Raw genomic sequence first — 25,532 nt, 5'->3', positions numbered from 1 at the left:
ACATACGCAAGAAAAAGCTGAAAAATAAAGGTGTAGTATTCCGTAGTGGTGATAGTTTATAATGCAATGCCAGTTTACTCAGCATTATGATATCAGAGCCGGCCCAAAGCATAAGCAACCTTAGATGCTGCTTGTGGCCCATCAGAGCAATGGGCTTCAAGACCGTTTACTTCTCATAGTTAACTACATTTATTAACAATAAATATCTTCAAAATTATAATGAGTCTTTTAAAGTTCAAGTTTGGGCTTATTTAGGATCTTAAAGAACTGACAACTGCACAAGTTGTAATAATAAAGTTGAATTTATTGTAAATATAAGTGTAAGTTCAGATTACGTTTGGTTATAGTAAAAGTAGGAATGGGAAATATGGACTTTTATGAGAATTTGTAATTTTTAGTACAATGACAGCAAAACCCTTCTAGAAGATATATTGTCTTCTCATTATAAATCAGTCAGAGTCTTAAAAAAATACAAAAATAATACGACCTAAGCCATAAAAATCAAAATTAACAAAAATATATCACTCTGTGGATAGTGAATATATAATTCAGAAATATTTATTTATTTATTTAAAATCCTTTATTATTGGTCTCGTGGAGTTTGAATTTTAATTTTTTTTTAGACTTTTATTATCTGTGAGCCACCATGATCACATGAACAAAATAACTTGGGTATAATAAATTTATGCAAAATATGAGTTACACTTTTTTAAATTGCTTGACTTAAATATACTTTTTAATATTCTAACATATTGAATAATAAATTTCAATCATACTAAATTTGAGTCAGTTATATTTAATTGATTACTACTATAATACTTTAACATTCTAATACTTTGGTTATTATTAGTTACTACCAATAGACTGTGATAATTTGCTTATTATTAGTTAATTAATAATATTAACTTTTAAGCTTAATAGTTTAAGCTTAAAGTATTATTTAGGCTCAAATAATACTTTAATTAGTATTATTATTAGATACTTATTACTATTGTTTAATAGTAAGCAAAGAGTCGACTTGTAGCCGAAAGAACAATGAGCCAATTGAACCGGATCCTACGGAAATCACATCACTAGCTCATCTGAGCTACAATCATTTTATACCAGAAACAAAAACTCCAATATCTAAATTGCGAAACTGTTGTAGTGTAAGTAAGTAAAACATCCCTGTGTTTTAAAAGTGTTCAATTTTATCTGAGAATATTTACTTAATTCCTTCGCTGCGGAGACGGAAACTTGTTTTATGACTTCTCAAACTGCATTTAAGCATCTTATAAACGTCACAGTAGCTTGCATGCTAGCATCACCAAAGCAGGTGTACATTTATAACAGACGGGATTTTAACAGAGGTTAATGAAACTGGTTATCAGTTAGAGAAAGATTTGTAAAAAAAATTAATCGAAATAACTTCATGAAGCTGTTGAACTGAATGACTGACGGCGGAATGCTTAGCAACGGACGGACACGCTTGTACTCTTAGCGTCTGGTTTGAGCTTTTAACTGCTTCTATTCCGCAAACTATTACTATACATTCTTTAACGTTATCTGAACATTATGCCATCAGGATGACAAAAAGATAAATAGAAAAGATAAAGGCTGTGTTAACAACCACTTACCGCCAGAAGAAGCTTTTGAAAGACGTCTATCTGTGACGTTGACAGCAGGGAAATGAAAGGAGCTCTGCTGCTCGATGAGCTGCTGGAGCCAGCTGTCACTTTTACAACTCCAAGATAACACTCCCATTTAAACTCACAATGCTGGATCTCTCTGAAAAATTCATGTTTTGTCGTAGGCTCATAAGAAACATACTCAAAAAAACAAACAAAACAACAACAAAAAACAACTCCGATCATTTAAAAACTTACTCTAAAGTTTATTTATATGCGTAGTTCAACAGAACAGGTGTTACCAGTTCATCAAAAGACCTTGGCAGGATTATACTGAGATTAGATTAATCTGACAATTTAATTTTTGCAGCATAGGTTTGTGCTGCCATCATGTGTTAAAAAGATGTGATTACATGAAGGAGAGATAAATCTGCAGAGTTTGTTTCCCTGTGTGAGTTAAAATAAAGATATCTAAAGCTATAATCCAAGAAAATATTGCAGACTGAGAAAAGGAATCAGATGTATATTAATGACAGAAACAATCAGGCGCTACATATTTGTATATATAGTTTTTATTTCATAATTATCAATACGTTCATGCTTAGATGCAAAAATAGAAAAATACTTTTCAATTTGGAACAAATGTATGTTTTCAGTTAGCTTTTTGTGTTGACATATCAATTATGTGTGTTAATTTTACAATATTTTATGAGCAATTAAACAGAACTGTATTTTTTACACAACAGAACACGTACTCACATAAATAGAGTACAGTCAAAAACACTAACTACTTTAATTGAGATTTTGTTGACAAATCAACACAAAGTATAGTGCATAATTGTGCGGGGATGAAGTTTGTGTCTTCCTTACACACTTCAGTGTACATTGGTTTTTGTGGTTGTAAGGCAACAAACTCAAAGATTGAAGTAGTGTAAATACTTTATTGAGATGCTGTAAAATTAAGCGTATAACTTAGCAACTCTAATTATGCTATTTCCTCATCAGAGACAGCTGTTTTAAATATATATGCAGTATATTAATGCAGAAAAACTGTAAATGTGGCAGTTTTTAAACCAGGGGTATCCAAATGCAACTCTGGGGCCATTTGGGTCCTCTAAATTATTTTGTGCGGACCTTAAGCACAATTCATCAGCTCCAGGACCTTCTTGCTGCAAAACAACTGCATCACCCTGCAGCTATAGACATGTAATACTTTGTCACTAAATATTTTATAACTTTTTTATTACATGAGATATACAACTTTTGGAAAAGCTATGAAGCATTTCTAATAAATCTCCTTTTCTGATACTACTATGTAAAATATAATATAACATCTATATACCATGTGTAATATATTATTGTGTAAGCATCATAGCATTAGTAATAATTTAATACAGTTTAAAAACAGTAAAAATGAAAAATGAAATTTTTATAAGGGAAACATTGGGCATTCTATTTTTGTGTTTCCCTGACAAAGATAGAATATAAAGATAACATATTTTTGGTTAAAACATGTTTTTTATTAGTTACACACAGTGGATAGAATAACCATAACTTTTACTTATGTAAGATGTAGGTTGTAGGATATCATGTGTAACATTATTTTGTTAGCATACTGGCAAGACAATAGTAAAATTTGACTGCATTTTTAAAAATAATGAAGAAAATAACATTTTAACAAGGGAAAAAATAGGTACTGTACTTTTGCTTATCTCTGTCTAAGATATAATATATAAAGATAATATAAAGTTTTCACTAGCTTCTTTAGCAAATATAAAATAACATTTGAACAGCAAAGCTTATTGCATTTTTGGTTAAAACATGTTTTTTCTTCATAAGTTGCACACAATGGGTAATGCCAGAAATTTGACACTTCATAATAATATTACTCAAATAAAAAAAAGTAGGGTGTAGTACAACTACCGCTAAAAACAATTTTTTTCAACTGTTAAAGTAAATGTAACTAATTACTACCAAATAATTAATTTATAAAATATACAAGTTTTACCGACTTAAATTGAATTGCTGAAATAACTTGTACACTGATAAAGTAATTTATTTGATATTGTATTTAGAAGCACTAGATGACAAAATCACAAACGGAAGACGTAACCCTACAAACTATGATTTTTCTTCGCCCACAGCACCTCCTAGCGGCTTAATTTAAACTAACAGCCCACTTTAACTGGGAGGAGCGTTTTTTACCTCTAGCCCCTCCCTCCCAATAGTGAGGCCCCTGACGTAGGCGTTCGAGGGTAGCAACAGTTGCCTTGAGACCCCACCGCGCTATAGTGACTGTAGCCGTGGAGACAGTTACTTACCAACGGGCGCAACACTCAGCAACAGCAGCAGCAGCATCTGGAAGTCACCGAGTGAGTTGGAGAGAGGGAAAGAGAGCAGAACTTTTCTCACGGCAAAGGTGATTTTATGTTTATAAAATTTAGAGAGTGATTTCGTTTTCAAGGGAGAAAGAAATGTATGTTCTCGAACGCGTCTTCCTGAATGTAACTTTCTCCTCTTTCTGGCATCCGCCCCAAGTTGCGAACAGCTTTTTTTCCCTTCCGTGAAACGATAACATTTCGCTTCTAATGTTCTCTTTGGAGCTGTTCCCAACTTCTACAGCAGCTTGCTTTCAAAATATATTATTTGTGACTACAAATCCGAACTAATTAATCACTTTACACTTGTTGCTACTTACGTTGTTTAGTAGAAACCGAGACGTGAACGCTCCTTCAGCTCAGTTCCAGCAGGATGGATGGATGAACGTATAGTAAAGTACGGCTAATGCTAATTCCGTTCGCCGACATGTGTGCAACTTCACTTGTGAGTTTAAACGTGGGTGGAGTTGTTCAGGTTTGTTGTGGGGGTTTCATGGAGACAGCACGGTTAAAGTTCGGCCGTTGGCGCGTCGCTTTTTTTGGGCCGTTTAAACAGGTGGAAGAGTAGCTAGCTAGCGTTAGCACCGCTGCTTCTGCTGCTACAACTGTTTCCAACGTCTGCTACTTCCAAACTTATTCAACGTAACGTTCACGACGCAGTTTCTTTTTTTAAAATTAATTAAATATCAAACAGCAAACCGAGCTCTAGTGTGTTTAAACTTTTTTTTTCTAGCAGCGTCAGAGTCTCGTTAAATCGAGTATTTTAGTTGATTTCCATCACATTGAAATCGAGCCTAATTATCATTTTTACATACTGAGATGAACCAAAATGTAACAAAGTTAGGTTGCTGTCAGTATTTCAGGCCTAACTTTAATAACACGATGTGTTGTTACAGCTAGGTGGTGCCACTGCATGGAGATTCTTAAATATTAGTCTTATTCTAGTGTGGCGTTTAAAGTCATTTTATAAATTTTCAGGCATCACCTGACGGTTTACTTAATATTAAGTGATTGGAGTTATCTTTAGACTTGCCTCTTTCACAAATTACTCTTATTAAATAAGTTCTTTAGAGCAAAGTGGTTGTTAATAGGCATTTTGTAGAGGTACACATTTCTCTTTGCTCAACTGGCAGCTATTTTATCTATTTGCAGAGCAGAAAATCCATCTGAATCTCAGCCATAACTCTAAAGAGAAACGTTAGATAAAGTCCCTTGTGATTCTTAGTCACCCTGTCATCCATTTTATAGCATCTTTTGACAGCTAATTATATATATATGAAAAACTTCTTATCCTTTCAGGATTTTGTCTCAGGAGGTACATTATTTCTGTTAACAAAAAACATCTCACCAGATTCGTACTTGTGTTTTATGCTGTTGAAGAGTTTTGTATACAGTGATCAAAGATTTTGTTGATAGTGTCAGATTCTTGTCACTGATTCATCTTCTTTTAATTTTTTTTAAAGTTGTTTTTATGAAATCTATAAATAACAGTAAATGTTTTCTCAAATTTCTGAATAAAATGAAAGAACATTAAGGTTTAACCAAAAAGTTGATTGGAAAAATACAATAGTTTCTCTCTAACAGGCAATATTTACAGAGGTCTCTGCATCATTGAAAGTCTCCAAATACTGTAAAATTTTACTGATTGTGGAAAAGAAGAATCTGAGCAATTAAAAACTAAGTTAAAGTACATTACAGCATGTCTCCTTCACAAAGGAATTTCCTTCAATAAGGAAATTATAATCATTAGTTTTCCAAATTTATTTTGCACAAATCCGAATTTGTAAAAAAAAAAAAAAAAAAAGCAAAACCATATGTTTCCTTAAGCACCTTTAAAATAAATAACTTAATATTTGAGAGGAAAAAGGTTCAGATTTAGTATGACGTGTACTATTAAATTCATTTATTGTAGCTCTACAGGAGCCAAAGTGAGATTCACTCCAGCAGAATCAGATGAAGGGTAAAAATATGCTGCAGTTATTCCATGTTGAGAAATGCACATTGGTATTGTTGGCCGACTCTTCAAGTTGCAGCATCTAATAATCATCTGGCAACGTCACTGTTTCCTGTAACTCTGTGCTTATCCACGCTTCACCTGGAAGTGTGTGTTGACTCCAAATGACAGTTGACAAGACGCTTGAGTGATCATGTTGTGTTTTACACCTCAGGCATTTTTTCTGTGATCAATCATTTACAAATTCCTCAATGTTTGGGCCAGAGGTGACGTCACACTTTGTGTGTCTGTGTGTGTGTGTGTGTGTGTGTGTGTGTGTGTGTGTGTGTGTGTGTGTGAGAGAGAGAGAGAGCAATCAGCATTACCCAACTCTGCAATTAAACAGGATTTGTCTATTATTTCAAGGAAAGAAAATGATTACGAGGTTGACATTTTAAGCTTCAATTAGCACTTAGCGCGACAGTTAGCATTGCTAACAGTGGTCTCTGTTTCTAATCTTTGTAGAGGTATTAGATTCTGAATTGTGTGATTTCCAAAATAAAGCATTTCCAGATCCAGCATGTAACATGACTCTAAACAAAGATGCAACTGAGGAACTTTCCTGTAATACCGTTGACATCCAACTCCCTGTTGTAGCAGTCTGAATGATGAGCCGATGAGACTCTAGATAATACAGTTCTGGAAGCTTTTTACCCCATTTGTCCTTCACCGACACTTTAAATAGCTGATTCTTCTTCACTCAGTAACACCTTACACACCAAACAGTGTTGATTTCAATTCCACCTGGCCGTGTTTTTTCTTTATTTAAGACTGAAGCTTTAGCTTGGATCAGAGCAGGACGATATTACATTGACAGGCAGACTCATGTTGCTACTAGATGATTTCTCAGTACATCTCTGTTCTGTTCTTTCAACATGTTTCTAATAAACATCTTTTTTGAATATTTGCACTTGCATATTGAAACACTGAAAGGGTTTTGGATGACTTGGACTACAGATCAAACATTTGGAATCAACTTCAAGTTTCTATTTTTCTTTTGATTTCTGTCTTAAAATCCGAAATTAATTTTATGCATTTTGGTATTTACATTATAAATCAGATTTTGCTTTCATTGATATGTTCCATTTTCCTCAATTCATCTTTAGGTATAAAATATCACATCAAATCTGATTTCTTTGATGTAAAATTAGTTCAGGTATTCTTTATACAATATCAAAGTGAATGTTTTGAAATTTGAAAATATTGCATATGTTTGGGATTCTTCCAGCTACAAAGTTTAACTCCTTTAAACTCTGAAGAAATTTAAAGCTTTGTTTTGAAGTGAGAAACTTTGATTAGTCAGACATTCCTCCCAGCAGCAATAACACCAAATCATAACCGTGATATCAAAGCGATGACTCTGCTGAAACTGCGAAACCTCCACCCGCCCCACCTCCCTGTCTAAGCGTGACACTGTTATGTTTACATGGCAACTTGATACACAAAAATACAGAAGGCATGGAAAGAAAAGGGGTCAGAGAGGGCCAGGGAGTGAAATGTCCTCATCAGGTATATTTTATCTCCCTCCTTGTGGCTGCCCTGCATACCTTCAGTTTGCAGAGGCAGGTCTGAGAAAAGGTATGTGGAAAACACTTGATGGAACAGAGCAGAAGTAATTAAGGAGATTGTTGTTTCTAACTTTCTGTTAGGTCACGTGTCTGCTTTTAAAATTTGAGGAATAACCTATTATAGCCCTAAGCACACCGCTGGCTTGTAACTTGGCAATAAAGAGTTTCTACCCTGTGTTCCACAAAGTATTTTGATGGATTATTGTATTCCATTATCAACTCTTACTCATTTTGCATTTGACATGTTTAATGGATCCCTATGTGTGCAATCAGTAATCACTGTGCAAGCAGTAAGCAGCAGAACAGCTGCAGAGATCTCCTGGGCAGTGGGTGACCTAACACAGCTTTTAGTCAATGTGTGTATGAATTTTTTGTCTGCATTCATATGTGTATGATGTCAGTGTTTGCCGATGATGTATTTAGCTATCTTGATGAAACCATCCACTTAGATTATACAAAAAAAGTTGGATTTGTACAGTATCATAAAACTTGACTAAATATCACAGTTTCCGGTTATTATGGTACTGACATAAACGTTAAAAACAAATGTTTGATTTAATGTAGGGAACAATTATTCCAACTGGTTCATAGTCTTTATGAACCAGTTAGATGGATTTAAAACATCCATCTAAAAACACTTCCAGACATCTGAATTTCTAAAATAAATTGAAAAAAAGAGTTGGTGCCTTCTTTCATCCAGCTGAGCAGCAGTGTATAGCAACAGGTGGAGAAGGGTTATTAGTTTTTCTATGCTTCAAACAGCTGGAGAAATGAGACTAGAAAAATGTAGCTGCTTTCCAAACCGTAATATATATATATATATACTTCTGGTGAGTGTTGTGTGTCAGATAGAGCTGTACTTGCTTTGGAACGTGAGCTCCTTCGCTATTTTTGCTCACATCTTTGTCATATTTTAAGACCGTTTTAATGGTTTATTATTGCAGAACTCGAGTCGTGGCATGTCAGAAAATCACAGAGCGAAACTGAAGGGCTGAGAGAAGAATGCCTCGCGGGGGCTTGTTAAGTAGAAATTAATAGTGCCATTAATGCATTTGAAATGCTACAGGTTCATACTTTCCACAACTCACTGGTCTGTTAAGTGATGCAATATTATCTGTTGATAGCAAAACTGTCTCTCTTGCTTTAAGTTTGTCTGAAAAGATTTTGGAAAATGCGGGTTTTCGCTGCTAGGAAACGGAGAAACAACTCTTGTTGTTCCCTCAGAAAATGCAGTCACTGATTCGCCCTGGTGTAACGGTAACAAGCTGGGGCTTGTGAAATGAAATGTTTTTCAGTCTGTACCCTCTGTCTGAGTGTATGTGTCAGCTACATACCTTGTGTTACACCTGCTTGTTTCGTGGCTACAGAACTGGTAATTAAATTTCCTGCCACAAACTGAAGACAAGGCACCAAGATTTGCATTACAATGACCCACCCCCTCCCTGAGTTCAGGCAGATAGCTGCAGACCCCTATTTGATCCCACTTTTCCTTTGTTTTGTTGAGTTAGAGGCTACTTAAGAGATAGCAGTTTGGTAATAAAGAAAGTCTGTTCATGTGAACCTGCCTTAAACTTCTAAGCAGGCCGTAGATGATTCTTTTGGCTGTTGGTAAAGAATGAATTTGAGGTGGTAGATTTTCTGTTCAGTGTTTCACATAAAACCTTTTAAGTTGTGAGAAACGGTTAGGAAGGAAGAAATAACTTTGTTTCGGTCTAAATGTGGAGGTGAATTTACTGTCTTTAGTGTTGATTTTTAACTGTTTTCTCTTCCTGTGTCTAAATGTGGGTTGTATTGTGTTCTTCTGGGAGGTATTTATTACTTTAGAATATGTTTTTTGCATGGTAATAAAGATTGTGTCATAGTTGTATCCTGTTTCTTGATCAAAAAGCTACCTCTGGCTTTTGTTTTTGTTGGTCAAGAGTGGAAAGCTTCTAAATTAAAGGTAATTATGGAACAAAAACCTCTTAAATTCTGTTAAAGACTTGTTCTGGTTGTTGCTGGTTCGGATGTTCACCTCCCAGCTGGACAGTGATGCTAAACATGTAGCCAGAGTTACAACTGAATGATTTGGATCAAGCATAGTAAACAGACCTAGTAAAAGTCTAGACAAATAATCGGTGGAAAGACTTAGAAATGTTTGTATAGATGGTCTCTGTCAATGTTAACATTTTGTCAATGTTAAGATTACACACATTTAAGATATTTTATTCATGTATGTTTATTATTATTATTGCTTTGAGAATTAAACATGTTCAGTTTTTCTTTAGAGGATTGGGTGGAGCTGCAGTGTTTAAAATCAGCTGAGCTAATTTTACCTTTGTGATCTTTGTTGAATAGCACAAAAGTTACGCAGCTTTGCAGGCAGTTAGTTTGGGTGTAAGACTAAATCATTGAAAATCCATTAGCTTTCTGAAATGGTGTCCTGGAGTCTGTTCATGACAGTTCTTATTAAAACAGAGATAAATTGGATTATGCTTTTTCAAAGCTTATGTTTATTTAGGATTATAGTTTGTTTTTACATGAAAAAAGCACCTCCAGGATTAGTCATTTGATGAAACTCCTCCAACTTTTCACATGAGGGTGTGTATAACCTGGGATGGAGTTTAAAAAATCACATAAAATGAAAAGATCTTCTGAATGTGCTCAGTTTGCTTTTGATTCAATATATTGTACCATTGTAGTTTCGCTGGAAATTGAGCCATTGTGAAGAAAAGAAAATAATAAAATTGTAGGGGATTTCTGGTAGCTAGGATTTACCTACAAGTATTGTGGTAATAAACATGTAGGCCATGTGTATCTGTATCTGCCACAGGCTCTGTGTACATTTGATAAGCATCAAGTACTTAACTCTGAGTCTGACTGTAAGATGTGAGCGCAAAGAAGAGATACTTGGATCTGTCTCAGATTCAAAGCACTGATGGCTTATTGTCAAGTACTTCCTTTAAAGGCAGACTGTAACTACAGTGATAACTGAGCCGTGCCTCTCTGCAGTTAATCCTAGCCAAGAAAGTTGACTCTTTTAGTGCAATATGATGCATATCTTAGGTTTACCAGAGAAGATAAAAGCAACAATTGCTAAAATCTGAGGTATTTTTTGTAAAATGTGTTTCCAGGTTAAAAATGCTGCACAATTTGTTTTTATTTAGCCAAAAGCATTGGGGCCAGGCTAAGAGATTTTAGCTGTAATTGCTAGAATAAGGTCATAACATTAGATTTTTTTTAATGAAAGTATGAGAAAGTAATTTTAATTAAAAGAAAACCTTGATGGAGTTAAGTTTTGATGTGGCCAGCTCTTCTAACCAGAAGAGCTGACTTAAGAAGAGCTCTTAAGTAGCCTCTAACTCTTTCCTTCACAGTTATTTGCACAAACTTTACAAAATCCTGCTACTGATAATAATTTGATTCTAATCTGTTAAAATTTAGATTTGTTAATCTGTTAAAATATTACATCTTTTCTTATTTGTAAAATCAATACCAAAGTATAAGTTAACAAGATGCTCAAAATTGCTCATTCTATTTGTAAATTATTATCCATCTAAGAGTTACCATGAAATTACTACTTAATATTTTTTGTATTACGAGAATAACAATATTATGAATTTATTCTTGTTATTACGGCTTTATTCTGGTAATCTTATGACTTTTTTATTACAATTTTATTCTTATTTCAATTGTCATACGACTTTATTCTCGTAACATTGATTTTTATTCTGGCAATATTATGACTTCCAGCATTGTTGTTATTCTTGTATCATTTCAACTTTATTGTACAACTTCTCGTAATATTCTGACTTTATTCTAATAAAACCTTTTTCTTATAATATTCTGACTTTATTCTTGCAATATCATGACCATTTCCTTTAAGTCCATCATACAAATCAGACTCTTTAAAAAGATTTGCTGTAATTTGTATAACTTTCTGTAACGTACACTTCTAACTTAATCTTTAATCGCTCCGCTAATACTGAATGGCGCTAACTCGGCCTTGTTTACTCAGTAATAACTTCCACGTCAGTGTTTTGCCAGGGCCAGCTCCAGTTTTTACTTTCTGACGGGTGTGATCAGCGATCAGGGCCAGTCAAGCGGGAAATTAGCCAGTTCCGGTCACCAGCCGATTTCTCTATATAATTCTAGTGTGTCATTATTGTAGCTTGACATCAGACAAATAAGTGTGATGGAGAGGAATGCCCACGCATTAATATAATCTGATAGCATCGCTGATTGTCTTCATCTCTTCCCTCTTCCCCCCTTGTTTTCTGTTGGTTGATTTTTCTGGTTTACGTTCAAGACTCAAATTGTGGAATTGTATTAGATCAGCCTCAGATCTAAAGATACCAAATTGTAAGGATGAGGGTAAGGGGTAGATAAAGGTAGGAGGCAGTGGAAATTTGGAAAGGGTTAGATGAGGTATGGTGTGGGGGAGGAGGTGGCGAACATACAATCTCCATGGCAGCAGTTTGATCTTTCTCTCTCCGTGGCTGTCAGGTCTGCAGTGCACACAGTGACAGAGTGGACAGGTTGTGCTGATGACCAGAGGTGGGGAGGGGAGGAGTATTCTTGGATCAGAGGCAGTGGTCGGTTCCTCTTTTCTCTGTTAACCCCCCCAGCTCTGCCATCTGCAGACACCGAGAGCTGCTTTGATTGGATTAGCCATGAATTAATGAGACAAGCTTGAAGAGCAGCTTCTGCTGTGGAAATCTCTCATATCTTAATTTGCTCTTTGTGTGAGCATGTGTGCATCATATTTGATTTTTCCCTCAAGAATATGCATGATCAAAATGTTTTTTTTAAACATAAATAACTTTAAAAATATATTTAAAGGCATGAAACAAATGTTACATTTTAATGGAACCTGTTGCTTTTTGATGTAGAGTAAAGCTAATGGAGGCATTTGCCTTCCTCATATCTTCTTTTAAAAGTGTTTCTTTAGTTTGAAACGAGTTTTCACTGAGTTGAAAAAAAACAAGTTGCTGAGTTGTTTATTGTCTCATCTGACCAGGAATCTTTGGAAAAACTTTTGCTGGACTTGTGTGTTTATTTTTTTCAATGTTGGAGGTATAAAGTTTCTAGAAAAAAAATACATCGTTCTGTTTATGACTCAAACATTGTTCCTTCTTTTGACCACTTAGTGGTTACAAAGTAACAAACTTTATCAAGCCATAGCAAAAACATTCACAGCGAGTATCAAGTCTGTACATTTCTATGTGGCTTGAGCACTAAAATAACTCTGCCTTGAGGCCCCCCTGCTGTCTGAAATTAACGGCTTACATAGTATTTATTGTTGTAAGTTTCTACTTAGCGTGAGATAGAGGAATCAGGTGGGGGGATGGCATTGTTTAGTTTGGGAAGTATTCTGTTGGTTGCGTAGCAACAGGCTCCTGGAAACGGGAGTGGACGGTGTTGCCACTAGCAACCGTTGTTGCTCTGCAAACAATGTGGGCCGGTGCAAACACGAGCCAAGACTATGGGCTCCTGCTTTTAATTGAACATCTGTATGTGTTTTTCAGCAATTGAGCGCTGTTTCCGTTTGATATATCAGTGACACAGCTTTAGATTTTGCCTTTGCTGTTAACATGATGAACTGTGCAATTACTTAGACTTTTCTGCTTGTTATAAAGTCTCTTGTTCCAGTGCAGCTTGTGAAACTTGGGTATTTTTTTCAGTGGAGGAGCTGCTGTGATGCTGCTAAGTGCTCTTCGGGGATTTACTTGCATAAAATCAGGCTCAAAGACTTAACTTGAAAACAGACTTTTTGGATGGAGTTGTCTTTGTGTTGGACTCAGAAAGGACTGGCTCTCAACAGCAGACTTTCCTAAGTATTGGTTTTTGCAGCAGTGTAATGTGCCTCATGCTGTGTTCTACCTTTGTGCCTTTCTGAGCTGCTGGTGGGGAATTTGTGTGACTTTTAACCTTATCCAGACATGAAGCAGAAGGACTCCTCCAAGGCCCCATTATTTGTTCCTACTCCAACTCAATGATTTGGCACACGTCAGCCAACTTATTTAAAGTTTGACTTTACAGGATGAGAACATACAGGTCAGCAGCACCCAGTTCTAGTTTGTTCTGTACCATCGTGACACATTGCCACCCACTCTTTAATGACATAATTTGCCCCCTAGGGTGGTGTCACTTCCTCTGGTGAAAAAGACAAGTTAGAGAGAAAAATTATAGGATTGCTGCCATGTATTTATAGCTTAGCTCACACTTTGGGTCCAAAACCCCAGACTTCAGAGTGATATTTGAAAGTTGCAGGAGCCTTTTAAATGTACACTTGTTTATGTTTGTCTCAGGCATATGAGTTAGGAATGAAACTATTTTGTAAAATACCAGAACCCGTTTACAGGGATTGCTTTTGTTATCTGTTTTCTGGGAAACTTTTAAGATCCATCTATGGTATTTTAAATATTAGGAACGTTTACATTTCAACACAGGTCTTATTGACTCAGTGTTAGTCATTTAGACAGATCATTATCTTTGTGACATCACATTTAATATGTCACTGATGGCACAATAGTGTCCCAAGAAAACCACATTATTAAAAGTAATTGCTCTCTAGAACTGAGGAAAGTTACATTTCCTATCTAAAGGTACTGATTTTTATACTCTACTGTTTGCAAAATTCACCAGTAAATCAATATGCATCGATCAAACAGTTTTGTGACTGATTTATAATCACCAATTCTGTATAACTCTGACCTTTTGCATGTTTGAGCTTTGACACAGATGACACAAAGCAGTTCCACTAGATTCTACTGTTGTATCAAAACCAAAACAAAATGATTGCCTATACAAGTTGATCATTATTATTTCTCCTTTATTTCTTCCTTTAAGATTTTCAGGCGTTGGTTGCTTTTATTTATTCCCCACTTAGTTGACGAGGAATGAGGTAGAAGGAAAAAGGTGAAGACGTGCAGTAAATCCCCCGGGGTGTGGAGTTGAACTCTAGAAAGCTGTGCTGAGGACTGTAACCTCTAAAAGAGGCATCTGCTCTACCAGCTGACCCACGCTGTGACTCCTGAGTTGACATTTTAAGTTGTCTATATCATGTTATGCTATTGCTTGTTATTATTGGGACGGTTAGCATTATTAACTGCTACTCTTTGTGTTTTCCCTAAGGCGAATGAAGAGTCATACCTTAGATGTGAAACTTGCAAAAGATTGCTAACTGCTGCTGTTTCCCTCCCAATGTGACTTCTTTCTAGAAATTTATAAACCTTTTTTGAATTCTGTGACACAATTTTTGAAAGCCTCGTTGACTTTTTGTCTCATGAAAGAAAGGCTAACTCAGCCCTCTTCACTCAGAAATGACTTCCACACTGAAAAGTGTTATCTGTGGCCTTTTAGCGCCTCAGAACTATGAGTTTACTAAACAGAAAAAATATCTTTTGGGTTTCTTTCTGATTAGACTGTATTTAATTTAATCCAATCCATATAATATGACTTTTACCTCATCTTGAGATGATAATTTGAATTGATACATTATTATTACACAGAATCTCTTTCAGCTAAGTTGGTTCTGACTAAAATGACTAAACTTAGGTTTAGTTTTGTCTAAAGCAAACTATTCAATAAAGAACCTATATAAAAAGTGCTAGTCCTTAAGTTGTATCATGATGCAGTGTTAAGCTGGTGATCTGAAATTCATACGTCTCATAGTGAACAGTGCCATAGCTTGTGTGAATGAATATGACCATATTTCATGAAATGATCCACCCAAGCAGATGTTTTTTGTGTGAGCTCAGCATTTTTGTTCAGAGCTGTTCGTATTTATTTCCACTTCCTTTTTGTAACCATGATTTTGTAGTTCTAAGCAGTTTTTTTTATTTTTATTTGAAGAGCATGGTTTGGGTTGTTTTATTCGTCTCACAGCTTATGGATCCTGCCGACTAACTTTGGTTTATTATTTGAAGTTGAAAGTCTTATCAAATAGTCTCTCTAAGCTGATCTAAAATATAACAAACACATACAAGCTTTTCAGGGTTTCATCCAGTGAATTATAAGCCTGGCGGGCTACCATGCTTTACTTGCCACCCCCACCAGGCTAAGTATCATTTGTTTATTTTAAATCATTTGTTTATTTACTGGCTGGTGTTCTTTATACACAAGCCAGTAACAGTAAAGATGGATTAAGTTAGGTTTATAAATGACAAATTGAACTAGGTGCAAGGGAGTGCACACCAATTGTGCTGCCTTGTACCTACCCATTGGCCTCACATGTTATTTCCAAATTATGATACCTGCTTGGGCATGTCCATATATTTGTAATTTTTAACATTTACCAACACATAAACACGGTTTCCTGGGGGAAGTCTTGTGTTTTATTGTTAGTAGCATTGAACTAGACTTCCTTAGGCTTTTTTAAATGGTGTTTTTGCTTTGTAAACATTTTGAGTCCTCATTTTCCCTCCCAATGTGACTTCTTTCTAGAAATTTATAAACCTTTTTTGAATTCTGTGACACAATTTTTGAAAGCCTCGTTGACTTTTTGTCTCATGAAAGAAAGGCTAACTCAGCCCTCTTCACTCAGAAATGACTTCCACACTGAAAAGTGTTATCTGTGGCCTTTTAGCGCCTCAGAACTATGAGTTTACTAAACAGAAAAAATATCTTTTGGGTTTCTTTCTGATTAGACTGTATTTAATTTAATCCAATCCATATAATATGACTTTTACCTTATCTTGAGATGATAATTTGAATTGATACATTATTATTACACAGAATCTCTTTCAGCTAAGTTGGTTCTGACTAAAATGACTAAACTTAGGTTTAGTTTTGTCTAAAGCAAACTATTCAATAAAGAACCTATATAAAAAGTGCTAGTCCTTAAGTTGTATCATGATGCAGTGTTAAGCTGGTGATCTGAAATTCATACGTCTCATAGTGAACAGTGCCAGTAGCTTGTGTGAATGAATGATGACCATATTTTCATGAAATGATCCACCCAAGCAGATGTTTTTCTGTGTGAGCTCAGCATTTTTGTTCAGAGCTGTTCGTATTTATTTCCACTTCCTTTTTGTAACCATGATTTTGTAGTTCTAAGCAGTTTTTTTTATTTTTATTTGAAGAGCATGGTTTGGGTTGTTTTATTCGTCTCACAGCTTATGGATCCTGCCGACTAACTTTGGTTTATTATTTGAAGTTGAAAGTCTTATCAAATAGTCTCTCTAAGCTGATCTAAAATATAACAAACACATACAAGCTTTTCAGGGTTTCATCCAGTGAATTATAAGCCTGGCGGGCTACCATGCTTTACTTGCCACCCCCACCAGGCTAAGTATCATTTGTTTATTTTAAATCATTTGTTTATTTACTGGCTGGTGTTCTTTATACACAAGCCAGTAACAGTAAAGATGGATTAAGTTAGGTTTATAAATGACAAATTGAACTAGGTGCAAGGGAGTGCACACCAATTGTGCTGCCTTGTACCTACCCATTGGCCTCACATGTTATTTCCAAATTATGATACCTGCTTGGGCATGTCCATATATTTGTAATTTTTAACATTTACCAACACGTAAACACGGTTTCCTGGGGGAAGTCTTGTGTTTTATTGTTAGTAGCATTGAACTAGACTTCCTTAGGCTTTTTTAAATGGTGTTTTTGCTTTGTAAACATTTTGAGTCCTCATTCCATATTTATTGTGTTTACAAAATGCATAATGGACAAAAAGTTCCTTGTCAAATCATTTAAAATTGGCTCTTTACTCTCTTGTTTATGTGTTGGCTCAGCTATGATTGAAGTGGTGCTTGTCAGCGATGGTTTACTGGAAACTGAAATAACAAAGTTACGCGAGCTGACTGACGAGGCTAATAATCATAGGATGACGAGATCAGGCTGTCTCTTGTAACTTTTCAATGATTTTTAATCTTCCGCTGGTCTGCTAACTATCCAGGATTTCTGCCGTAAGCTACATCTTGCTCATCAGTTGAGCCCACTCCCCCAGCTGTGCTGCTGTATCTCTCACCCTTATTGCTGTTCTCCTCCCCCTTTCCCTCTTTGTGGTCACACTCAAGAGTTCCTGTGGAAGAGCTTTATAAAAGAGGGATGAGAATGGGGAGCGAACACAGAGGGGTGGGGGGTTGACTCATGGTGGTCGTCATGGAGTCCTCACCATAGCAACCGACAAGCGTTTACAAAGCATTGAGGAATTTCCTCATATCAGCTGGATTATTGGAGCCCATGGAGACGTCTCTCATTTAAAACTCATGCTGGGTATCGTCAGGACCTTAGCAGGGGCTGAAACCCCACTGCCGTTTTCATCTTTTCCCCCCCCTTTTTTTTTTTCGGAAAGTAGGGAACTTGTGTTTTTTTTTTTCTTTGCTCTCTTCCCCTTTGCAGTACCATTCTTGTGCATGCCTTACCCCAGCTCTTTCTCTCTGTGTCTTTGATTTTTAAAGAGCCTTTGTGTCACTCCATTTTTAGCTCCCCTTTGCTATGCTGCACACACTGTGACCCAGTGGAAAGCAAAGTGGTGGCAGTGGGTTCGGCCTGCAGGAAATGGTGCAGTACTGTTGGTAATTTTAGCTCCTCTGCTGTAACTTTCCCACATGATTCTGTTCTGATGGTAGATAGTGAGGAGTACTGTTGGGACCTCCTATTTTTGGCATTGATTAAAACGAAACGATATCCAGTGGGTCACTGAAAGTTTTGGTGACACAGCTTAACTTGGTACAGCCAAAAGACTCTGCCAAGTCTTTTGAACGATGATTATTTTACTTGACTGTTTTTAGCAACTCAATTAGCACAAGTAGCATAAATAAAACAATAGCCACTGTTTGTTTCTTAGTGAATATAGATTCTCATGTTAACGCTGAAATGTTCAAAAGGTTGCTAACATTTCCAATCCCCTCATTTCCCAAGACTTAAAAGGTTTAAACCAATCACCTGTGCGGTTCTCAAGTTGGCCTTCCTGTTAGCAGCCAAAAGTCTCTCTCTTATGGCTGGAATCAACCACAGGCATGTCTTGACATGTCATAGGAAATACATTTTCCCTTTTAAACTGCTTGTTGCATCTCTGCGCTTCCCCCTTTGCTGTCAACTTACTGACTTTGTTGTTGTATTTACATTATTCAGACCCCCCTTGTTATTCTGTGATCAAAAAAGACTGAAAATGAATCTGGTGGCTTTTTTATTATGCTTTGGAGAATTTTGGAGACAGCAAAAGTCTGAACAAAACCACCTAAACCACAGTCAAGAAAACTGAAACAACAAAAATCCATAAATACAAAAACCTAAGCAACTTCTAGTATCCCTCTTGTGGGTCTCTTTTGCTGATACCAGAGTAAAGGAGTTTTGTTTTGTTTTTTTGTACGTGTTATTTCTTTCTTTAATAACTTCTGGTACTTTTAGTCAATAGCTACTTTATTTTCTAAAAAAAAAAAAAATGCAACAAAGAGTATCTGGTATGTTCACTGACTGCAAAAAAGATTGGATTTTTCATTTTCTGACTGACCAGCCAGTGATCAGGACAGATCAAACTAAGCATCGTCCAATTCTTGATGCAATTCTTATTTTAAAGGTTTCATTGGCTCTAGTGACCTTTACTTGATGGCGGTCAGACAGGAAAGTGGGTAATGAGAGATTGGGAAGAAATGTGGCAAAGATCAACAGGCTGGGACTCAAAGCTGTGACAGCCGCGTTGAGGACTAAGGCCTTTCTACATGGGTTGTGCTTCACCCCCACAGCACCCCGAATTTCTAGTTTTAAATCTTAATATTACCTCTGAATGTTCTGTGAAATTTTTGTTCCAGATTAGTGCATTATCCCATATTTATTTTCTCTCTATGAATTCCAGCATGCAGAACTCAGAAGCAGCGTCAGACCCCCCCACTGGTGTGGCAACACTACGGACATCATCATCAGCCCAGGCTCCTGTGGTACAGCCTGTCCCAGCCTCCCAGCAGGTAGGGACCCCGCCCATCAGCCCACCTGCTGTTTCTATAAGGACAGGAAAAAAGCCTTCTTCGATTGGACTTCCTAATCCTAGATAGGATAAAATGTCAGTCAGGAGCTTATTGTAAATATTTTGAATGATGTTAAAACTGAAAGCAGTAAATTCTGAATGCGCTAAAGATTAACTGTACAGGTAAAACCAGCAGAAATGGTGTTAGATTTATTTTTCATCAGGAATTTTAAGTTATACTATTTAAAGTTAATAACTGGTGTCTTTTTTTTATCAATTGGTGACACAAATGAGCTGCTTGATGGCAGAAAATTGGACTGGATGCCACATAAAAAAAACCTACACCTCTCATCTCATTTGAATGTCTCTCGTTCCATTTCTCTGCCTTCGCTGCTTCTGTTTTTCAGTAAAATGTCGACATCTTTTCCGAAACAATGAAAAGTTTAACATGTAGTAATCAGTGTTTTCTTGATAAAGGTGTTTTCTTGATAAAGGTGTTTTCTTGTTGTGTAGACGTCTAGAGTATTTGTGTGTGTATGTACATGCATACCTATGTAATTGAGTTGTGTCTCATATTCACACAGAGGGTGCTGGTTCAAGCCACAGGCTCAGCTCAGAAAGGAGGACAAGTATCAGTATCCAGGGTCCCCCAGCAGGTACACAGTACCGTGCATACCTGTACCGTGTTCTGAAAACAGTTGGACACCCCTTGACTTTTTACAGACTGCTTTAAAGATTTTCAAAAGTCTTTTTACCAGTTTAATTTAGCCAGAGAGATATACGTTGTTTTCCTAAAACATGGTTATTTGGCTACAAATTTATTCATTTTCAAGTGAAAAACAGTTGCCCAAACCAACCTGACCCTTGAGTTTTATTAAACCAATCCATAGATGAATAAGTTTCTTCCTTTTGAGCCACTCAGAGTTGGACTTATCATGATTTGGACCATTATTTTGGAGTAAATCATTTTCAGTGCTCTGTATATTCTCAAAGATATATTATTTATCTATTTGTGACACTTTCCATTCAGCAAAAATTATCTTAAATTTGATTTTTGGTAAGACTTAACTTACCAGCCTGTTCCTCTCCAACAAGCTGTGCATCTTTTCCTTTGTCTTAAAGATATGAAAAGTTTCATTCTGTGGCTGAGCTGTCAGATCACAAACACCCAAGTTAAAATGAGGCTGTTTTTGACCTGGCACTGCTTTCTTATTCCCAGTTTGATGGGAGGAAACACCCTCGTTAGGCTCCCTTCTTCCAACCCACTGAGGTTGATTTTGATGCTATACCTCACTTTGTTAGAAACATTTCTACTGGGAGACATGTTTTTGTAAAGGAACATCTGCAGGATTGTCTCCAGCTACCCCCTTTTCGTTTGAAACACATGCACATGTGTCATTAACATCAACATTCACATACTAAAACTGTGGAAAATGGAAGTCCAGGCAGCAACACAAAAATATTTACAGCTAGATTAATGTTGAAAAAATTAAAAGTGCAATTAGAGCCAAAATTAGACTTATGTCTGGCAGACGTAAGTTTATTGTAATTGTTAATAACCAAATTTTTATTCTGACTGCAAATAATATGAAAATTGTGTAGTGGCCCAGCTAGATTGCAAACCTGGATTTGATGGATAATCTGTGTCAAGAGCTGAAGATTAGGGTTATGGTATGGAGGTTTTCCAAACGCAAAGACTTGGAGCTCATCACCAACAACAGATAAAATGGTAAAAATACACCAAAACCTAGTCAGCAATTCAAACAATGATTTGATTGCTGTAATGCCAGTAAAAAATATTCTTATTATTGAGATGGGTGTAAATGATTTGTGACATTGCATCCGTAAATGTAAACACAAGCTTTTTCTTTTTGAATTTGATGTTCGAGTAACTCTAGTGATAAATTTCTTTTCAGAAAAAAAAATTAAATCCGAATCTGCCAGGAGTATGAACAATTTTGGACTTAACTGTTAAATATGACTTGTGACATTATGATTTTTTTTTTTGGTCTTCAACTCGTCTTAGTCTCAGTGCGCTGTGTCAACCTGCTGCAGAGTTTGAGTGGTATTCCTGAAGGCTTGAACCAAAACCCAACCGTTTGTTACGACTTTCTCTCCATTTTCATCCTTAAGTAGTTCCTACATGTCTAGTTGTGCATCTGCATCATTACAGTCTGTTGAAGTTCGGATGCATTTCATAACCAGTAGCAATTAATTTAGTTTCATTGTCCAATTCCAATTTTCTTCACATTTTTGTAGCATCCACATTATTGGCACCCCAGGTAAAGATGTTTTTGTTTTTTTTTTACTTCTGTACAACAATCTTGGAGAAAAATTAAGAAATGTGCAAGCCTTAGTTTGAATACATTTATGCAATTTGGAAGAAAAATCCCAGATAAATAAGTTATTCTATACAATTTTTATTTTTTTTATTTACAAAATCACCACAGCTGGTCTATGTTTTTATTTTGTATTTTTCAGTTTTGCCACCAGGACAGAATTTTTCTTTTTATCACAATGTTGGGACACAGAAGAATATTTGACCGTTCTTCTTTTCATTATCTCTGTATGTTGTTCAGAGCTAGGGGTATTTTTTATGTCATAAATTCAGTTTTCCCTGCAGTTTTTCTGTACGATTTTGTTCTATAGACTCAGATGGGCATTGAAAACAGTTTCTTGTGAATGATTATTGTGTCAATGTAACCGGATGTTATGGATCATTACTGAGCTGAAAGACCCAGTTATGACCCATTTTCAGAAAGGCCCAAAGCCTCGGATGTTTTAGGCATGGCAGAACATCTGACATGCTTCCCAACTGCTGACATGTTTATAGATTATTAAGGAGACATGGTGACCCCTCAATATTTACTACAGACCTCTAATGGTAAGCTTTGGAGATTGTTTCTAATCCGCTACTCTCTGTATGTGATGGCAGGATGGATCTCTGTCCAGCACTGTTTTTCAAAGTTTCAGTTGTCTTAATAATAATTTCTCTGATATTAAATATGTGAAAGTTTTGCTGAGCAGCCTTGTCCTTGTAGCCATTTCATGACTTGGTAATAATAATAATAATAATAATAATAATAATACACACATCTGCTTTTATTGAATCCCATGTTTTTTTTTCCATTTTGAAGAAGGGTTAAGCAAAATGGGGCTCTGTGTCAAATTAAATCTGTGTATATTCCAGGGAACCAGGAAGTTGTGGGTTAATAATCAAAGATTTTATTCCTATCAACTGTAGAAGCGATCAATTCAAAGTGTTCATTAGTTTGTAGACATATTCTTACAGCTGCATTTGAGATTTTTAGAAGAAAAACAGAAAAATGTGGGGTTTTTCCGTCCACTAAATAAATTGACTTGCATAAAAGGTTGGATTTTTCTTAATTTTTCATTTTTAGATTGTTATGCTGCAGTAAAAAAAATTTTTTTTACACACCTTTAGCTGGGGTTTTAATTGATGATTTAAAAAAAAAATTTTAATAGCTTGTGTTTTGGACAGATTGTGAATAAGCCAAGGGGTGGACTGGTTTTTCTTTTTTCTGCTATATTTTATTTAATCACCTAACTGCATTTTTTCCATTTCACAGCTGTTTTAACTCTGAACACGACTTTTTGTACTGTTTCTCTTTATACAAGCAGCAGGTGCAACATGTCTACCCAACTCAAGTACAATATGTAGGAGAAAGCGGAGAAGCAGTTTATACCAACGGAACTATGTAAGCTCAGTTCTTTAATTTCACTGGTTTTAAGGTGTTTTATTCCTGTGAAGGAAGTTTTACGTAATAAAAAAAAAAACACATGAAATTTGACAAAAACCTGCAGTTATTTTTTTCCAGATTCTGACACAGACTCACAGTTCACACCACAGTGATTACAATCTTCTTAAATTATGCAAGAGTGAGAGTGGTGTGTTGAAAACATGGTGACGGATAAGATTTCCCTCCCCACTTGTCTCCTCATGTTAACTGCATCACCAACTGTTTTTAAAGTGGCTCCAATCAAAGTGCCATTTAGGCTAATTAAAGCCCAGCTGTTTTTTCTTCTTCTCCGTTTTGCAGTTTTATTGTTTGTCGCTCCAATATGACCGAGTTTTGTGACGTAACTTAATCTGTTGTCCATGTCGACACAATTACATACCAGCAGCAAATCATTCCTGTGAGCTTAACAAGGGATACGCTGATCAAAATTTTGATTTTGAATTCTGATCTAGCTATTCAACACATCAATAATCCACTGCAGTTTAGGGCTGCAACTAACGATTAATCTAGTTATCAGTTATTCTATCTAGTATTGTGACAATTAATTGAATAATTGGATAGAAAAAATTGCCCATTCTGAATATTTTTTATTTAACCAATACAGTACTAGAGATGCAATGAAAACAAATAATTTGTTTTGGAAAATAAACTGACGTTAACGTAGCACTCCTTTAGCGAATGCTTGATCATTTGTTGCAAAAGATGCATCTACAGCTAAGAAACACTTATAATATTAACTTGTGAAAAATCCATCTCTTTCTGCTTGACTTAGCATCAATACTGTGTAGAGATAATCTGTTTACTTTACAATTTAGACAATTAATAATTTGATAAGGAAATATTTCCTTTAGTAGGATTTAAATCAGGTGAAGCTAAAACAGCCACCTGAGGAGTTTTGGGTCGAACATTTTCACAGACAAAGAAGTTTTTGTTTTTTTAAATCATAAATGCAAAATGTAAATTTTTGTAAAGTTTTGGCTTACTAACTGCTCTGACAGTTGCTTTTTTGAAAAAATTGCCTTTTTTTTGAGTCTGTCTCTTCCAGTTTATGATTAATCGATTACTGAATTAGTTGACGATTACTCCAACAGTCAATTAATCACAATTATCCTGATTAATCATTTCAGTGAGTGTAACCCAGTAGTGGTATGATAAATTCACTGACTGAAAAATGATTAGAACATTTGAGTTTCCGATTAAACCAAAAATCAGCAGCTGATTTCTTGGTGCATCTCTGCTTTTATTGAACTTCTGGAACAGGACAAAGCGAATTTATTGAAAATGTTTATGGTAAAACTCAGAATGCACCTGATGCTAACCGCAGCGATCTGTCTGCAGCCGAACGGCCTACTCCTACAACCCGGACTCCCAGCTGTACGGACAGGGCAGCGGGGGCGCCTACTTTGACTCTCAGGCTGGAGGAACCCACGTCACCACGGTGGTGTCCTCCGCCAGCAGTGGCGTGCCGCCTCACGGCATGGTGGGCATCGCCATGGACGTGGGCAGCAGCCACATCATTTCCAGTGGCAGCACCTACCTGCTGCACAGCGGCGGCATGGAGGGGAACCGCAACCACATCTCACACTCGTCTCGCTCCTCCTCAGCCATGGTGAGTTGGTCCTGAGGTAGAACCGGGAAAGTCAAAGTTTTCTGTGGATTCTGTTGGCTCGGCTGGCAGGACCCGTTTCCTGATTAACACTCCTTTATGCCAGCAGTCCACAACCTGATTTGAGTTGTTGTACCTGAATGACCACACACTGAGAGCAAAGTGGTGCTAGGCAGCTAGCTTGCAAAAGTGGGACTTTGCCTTAATTCAGGGCTGAATTGTTTTAAGGGTTTTCACGGGGCATTCGAGAGCCCCTGAAACAAAGAAACCCCTGGGGCTTCTTACCATTTGGCCCAGAGCCCGCTGGATCTCTCCTAAAGCCTTGGAACGCTGCCTGCTTCTTTTTCCTTCTCTTATGTCTAAAGTCTGGCATCAGTTTTGATTGATTTTCCTCCATAGATGTCTCCGCTTTAGTCATTCAGTTAAACATTTAATCACTCAAATAATTTAGTTTTTTTCTCTCTGAAGAAATTAATGTAGAGTTACTTTATGTTGTGCCTGATTTTGTCATAGTAGCTTCTAACGTATCTGCCTATTTTGGTTTTAAAAAGTTTTTTGAAGTTGAACCAACTCTGGGATGATTGACATTGTTGACCCAGGTCTTTATTTGACCTGTGACCCTGTTTGTTGTTCCTATTTGCATACTTTAGTGTGTCAGACCCTGAGCCGTCACTGAGCTGCTTAACCCTATGAGTCCCTTGATTTGCATGCTTTTGT

At 36.3% G+C, this 25,532-nt stretch overlaps 2 protein-coding genes across 7 annotated transcripts in view; one reads left to right on the top strand and one right to left on the bottom strand.

Moving 5' to 3' along the window:
- acsbg2 (acyl-CoA synthetase bubblegum family member 2) overlaps positions 1-4,398 on the bottom strand; it is a 31,818-nt gene extending 27,420 nt beyond the window's left edge. Inside the window, exon 1 of one of the 2 annotated variants that reach the window (XM_081606126.1) lies at positions 4,306-4,398. Coding sequence is in view for 1 of the 2 variants with exons in the window: in XM_008415153.3 (XP_008413375.2) it covers positions 1,617-1,743 (127 nt within the window). In the remaining variant the exon portion in view is untranslated. Of the gene's footprint in view, positions 1-1,616; positions 1,759-4,305 lie in introns of those variants that run through there. The other variant, XM_008415153.3, reaches the window with a different exon arrangement.
- rfx2 (regulatory factor X, 2 (influences HLA class II expression)) overlaps positions 3,870-25,532 on the top strand; it is a 35,423-nt gene continuing 13,760 nt past the window's right edge. For 2 of the 5 annotated variants that reach the window (XM_081606132.1, XM_081606128.1), the window contains exons 1-5: positions 3,870-4,026; positions 19,341-19,449; positions 20,033-20,104; positions 23,091-23,167; positions 24,548-24,818. In XM_081606132.1, the coding sequence (XP_081462258.1) occupies positions 19,342-19,449; positions 20,033-20,104; positions 23,091-23,167; positions 24,548-24,818 (528 nt within the window). In that variant the 5' untranslated portion in view covers positions 3,870-4,026; position 19,341. Of the gene's footprint in view, positions 4,027-4,343; positions 4,431-7,443; positions 7,557-19,340; positions 19,450-20,032; positions 20,105-23,090; positions 23,168-24,547; positions 24,819-25,532 lie in introns of those variants that run through there. The other 3 variants (XM_081606130.1, XM_081606129.1, XM_081606131.1) reach the window with 3 other exon arrangements.

The sequence above is a fragment of the Poecilia reticulata genome, chromosome 4 (genome assembly GCF_904066995.2).
Source record: "Poecilia reticulata chromosome 4, P_reticulata-male-v2, whole genome shotgun sequence".
NCBI classification, from domain to species: domain Eukaryota; kingdom Metazoa; phylum Chordata; class Actinopteri; order Cyprinodontiformes; family Poeciliidae; genus Poecilia; species Poecilia reticulata.
This window is presented reverse-complemented; position numbering and strand designations above follow the sequence as displayed.